General features: G+C 48.4%; 1 protein-coding gene across 1 annotated transcript; it reads right to left on the reverse strand.

The window, feature by feature from the left end:
• Positions 1–993: 993 nt before the first annotated feature.
• Positions 994–2476, reverse strand: LOC126694237 (uncharacterized). The gene is made up of 2 exons (XM_050390326.1): positions 1938–2476; positions 994–1856 (listed from the first exon to the last, which is right to left on the reverse strand). The coding sequence occupies exons 1-2, from the start codon at positions 2001–2003 to the stop codon at positions 1158–1160; spliced, it is 765 nt and encodes a 254-aa protein (XP_050246283.1). The 5' UTR covers positions 2004–2476; the 3' UTR covers positions 994–1157.
• Between the last annotated feature and the right edge of the window lie 1708 nt (positions 2477–4184).

Raw genomic sequence — 4184 nt, forward strand, 5'->3', positions numbered from 1 at the left:
GGTGAAACCCCCTTCTCAATGACTTATGGGGCTGAAGCCGTGCTTCCGATCGAGAACAATTTCCCCACGTTGAGGTCTAGCTCGTTTACCCCAAGCGATAACGATGAGTTGCTAGGAAGAAGTCTGGACTTAGTCGAGGAAAGAAGGGAAAAGGCCACAATTCACATGGCCTACTATCACCAGAAGCTGAGACAAGGGTACGATGCTAACGTCAAATTGCGGCCTCTGGGTCCAGGGGATCTCGTGATGAGGAAGATTCTTGGCAGCGCAAAGAACCCCTCTTGGGGCAAGTTGGGGCCCAATTGGGAGGGACCATACCGTGTCACATCCGTGGCCGGAATAGGCGCCTACTACTTAGAAGATTTGGATGCAAAAGCTGTACCTCGACCTTGGAATGTAAATAACCTCAGGAGGTATTATTATTAATGAGAATGGCTTAGCATACGTTTTCTTTTATGACTATTCGTCGTTTGCCAGTCTACATTACAACTATTTATAAGTTTTAAACAGAACCTAAGTCCTGCATGGCTCCTCGGACCACAGACTCAGGGGAAATTAATACTTAAGCCAACTATTTATAAGTTTTAAACAGAACCTAAGTCCTGCATGGCTCCTCGGACCACAGACTTTTGGGGAAATTATTACTCATGACAGTTCATAGTTTTAAACAGAACCTAAGTCCTGCATGGCTCCTCGGACCACAGACTTTGGGGAAATTATTACTCATGACAATTCATAGTTTTAAGCAGAACCTAAATCCTGCCTGACTCCTCGGACCACAGACTTTTGGGGAAATTATTACTTATGATAGATTGGGAGATTATTACTTAAAGGAAATCATTTTTAATGCGTGTGCGCAGTTTAGTACCATCGCAATCATCAAATGCGCACCGCCAAAAACCCATTTTTGTTTTGACTAATAACCTGTGTCTACATTGTTGCAAATGTTTGAAAAAAAAAAAAAAAAAAGAGAGCAATACTAACGCACATTCGTAGTAAGCAAAACGAACATTTTATATTAATATTCCGAGTACATTAGAAAGAGAGGTCCTTACAAAAAAGGGAAAAGTAGGATAACTCTCATTTAAAAAAAATATATATAAAATAAAATAAAATAAAAAATAAAAACTATTTACAGGGATTGAAAGCCTAAAAGGCTAGGCTTGAGCAGGAGGATCTTCTTTCTGCTCGGGCTGAGAAGGAGGAACCTCGATGGTAGAGTCTGCGGCGGGATCCTCCGCCATATCAGGCACAAGGACGGCATCAGGCACCGCCAGTTCCTGCTCTAAAGCCACTTGAGCGTCTTCAGGATTCGCACGGATCTCCCGAGGATAGAAGATGCTCTCGGGCAGTCTTAGTTCCGAATCCGCAGGAACTCCTGCAGCGTCGAGAGCATGCGCCCATGAAATGCCGCAGTACTCCCTGCATACCTCGGGAATCTCCTCAGACAACCTGACCTCCGTCTCTTCAGCCCCGAGCTGGCGAGCAGCATTCTTCTCGGCCTCTGTAGCCTCTCGGATCAGCTGGGCCTCCTCCTTTACCCGCCTCAGCTCATCCTCTACTTTCTGCAGGGCAAGCTTGAGATCCTGCACTGCTTGCCTCTCGGTGACAAGGTTAAGCTGCGTCGTGTACAGATCTTTGCGCTGGTCCTCCGCCTGGGCCTCAGCACTCTTTAAACCAGCCTCTGCACTTTTGCGCCGGTTCTCCGACACCTTGAAATCGTCCGTGAGTTTGAGGTGCTCGTGCTTGAGGGATCCCAAGGCTTTCTCCATCTCCGCCCGAGCCTGGGTCTCAGCCTCAACCCGACTACGGCTATCGCGGCAGAACTCATCAGCCACGAACACCTGCTGAGTAATCTGCGAACGAAACAAGGTTGCTTTGAAAAAGAAATCTAACGGGGGTAAATAAATTGATAAAACAGTAAAAGGATTACTTACCAACGCGAGATCCCTTTTTAGGGATAGGAAGAGCTCGGGCTGAGAGAATCGCCTATAGGCCTCCATGTCCCGAGGAAGGAGTAAGGGCTGCTCTAAGGCATCCGCCACATACCCTGCCCGGCCTCGATTATACTCTCGGACCGAAGCATTGTAGGAGATGGCAACCCCATCCAGCTCCAGCTTGGGGTTCCATGTACGAGGAGAGGCACGCACTTCAGCAACATTCTCCTCGTCCCGGCTCTCCGAGGAGTTACCCCTTCTACTCCTTGGCGCCCGCGTGGTCTTTTGCTGCTTGGTCGGCTGGGCAATCACCTCACCTTCCTCAGTAGTGTCAACCGGCCTCTTCTTCTTCAGGTCCGGATTAACCTTGAGACCAGGGTCTGAGACGCCCTGGGGGACCACAGGGGGAAGGGTTTTAACCTTTGAAGGACTTGGTCCCTTCGATGACTGAACCTTTGATGACTGACCTTTCCCTCAGGAGGACATCAGCTCCTTTAAAGTCTTTCCCTTTCCTGCCATGGGCTCTACCTCTTCGTCTGAAGTATCGTCCGAGCAGATAACGATTGAGGGAATACCAACTGCGGAATGTTGGTCCTGCTCTGCTTCGGGATTAGAAAGCTCCACCAAGGGGTTTTGCTGAATTTCCTCATCGAAATAAAACTTATCTATCTCTTCCTCAAGGGAAAGACGAGATGATTCAGCCTCTTCTTCAACTAAAGCAGCAGCGCCAGGCTCGTTCACCGGAGGTAGCTGCTCTGCTAAGTAGGGATTTCTGACACCTGGCAACACAACTGGTGGTAAATTGTGGTCAGCTAGGAATCCGTCCTGGGACACGTCAATTCTAGCCAGTCTCGGACTGCCAGCCCTTATAGCGTGACCGATTGCCTGAAAAGCGCTGCTTAGAGGTTGGTAACCCAGAACCAGATGGGCCGCACGCAACTGTCCGTCCTGGGCGACGTAAATCTCCGACCTGAGAAGATAGTTCAGCGCTGGCACATTCACAAGGCTTATCCGAGGAGCAACGTGACTTTTGTCTGCAAACAAACCAAGAAAAGTGAGGTCAGACCATGAAATTTTCCAATTACAAAGAAAGCAAGAAAAATAACCCCTCAACACTAAATCCTTTTCCCAAAAAGGATCAATCCTAAAAGCGCCGCACCTGGGTTTCCTGCCCGAGTTGGACAATGAATACCGTCGAACCACTCCCCAGAAGCAATGAGGAAGTCATTCTTCACGGTCTTATTGGAAACTGGAAGACAAGAGATCAACCTAACGTCCTCGTTCCGGGATTTAAGATAATACCCATCATCCCCGAGGCGGTGACATTCGTACAGATAAGCCACATCGTGCCAAGTAAGGCCTAGATTCATCCGCTCATTTAGGACATCTACACAGCCTAGTATCTTGAACATATTCAGGGCACACTGATACGGCGTCAACCTATGGTTGAACAGGTATTCCCTTGTGATCCTACGCATGGGAAGTGTCATCCCTCCCTCTATGAAAGCAATCATGGGGATAACGACTTCTCCCACAACTCTATCTGTCAATACTCCTTCCAGAGGACAGTACCGCAGCCTAACCCCAGGGGGAATGTGATATTTAGCCCTAAAGGCCTCCATAGCGGCTGGAGTTTTAACTAATTTTTCGAATCTACCCATCTGAACTGAAAGGGGGAAATGAAAGTAGAGACCACGAAGAAAAGTAAAGTCCGAGGAGGGAATTGAAACGGAGAGAAAAGCGAAATGTACTGGTACCTTCACAAAACGCTCAAGGGGACGCCTGGAAATCTCTCTTGGACGAAACGCTTCACAAAAACGGCTACGGCGGCGTAACGGACGCAAGTGTTCGTATATCTCTGGGATTCGATGGAGTTCTCTGGAGTCTTTTGAGGTTTGTGAAATGCAGATGAAAGAAGGAACTGAACCCCTCTGACGTCTTATATAGCCAGGAGGAGAGAGAAAAGATCATCCCTGCCTAAAAATACGGGAAAAAACGATGGCCGTTCGATCCACGCCAAGCCGTTGGATGAAGGGAACATAACGCCTCCAGAAGTTAATGGCCACGCCTCGTAAATTGTAGTGCGTCAAAAGTAACGGTCCGCACGCGCGCCCCACGATCTCCTTATTTCCCTCCACTCACAAACATCAAAACCCCGCTTTTCCCCTCGGAGGGAGGTAAAAACCGGAGTTTTGAGGGGCTATTGTGGGGCCCGGCCCAAAAATGATGGGCTATTCCAAACTCAGG

This window comes from Quercus robur, chromosome 8 (genome assembly GCF_932294415.1).
Source record: "Quercus robur chromosome 8, dhQueRobu3.1, whole genome shotgun sequence".
Taxonomy (NCBI): Eukaryota; Viridiplantae; Streptophyta; class Magnoliopsida; order Fagales; family Fagaceae; genus Quercus; species Quercus robur.

What these genes read in the sequence shown, in the direction of transcription:
- LOC126694237 (XM_050390326.1), bottom strand. Translation starts at nt 2,003, where the DNA reads ATGGAGGCCTATAGGCGATTCTCTCAGCCCGAGCTCTTCCTATCCCTA. An exon ending in TAAAAAGGGATCTCGCGTTG is followed by an intron (nt 1,857 to 1,937) that starts GTAAGTAATCCT and finishes TTTCGTTCGCAG; the next exon opens with ATTACTCAGCAGGTGTTCGT.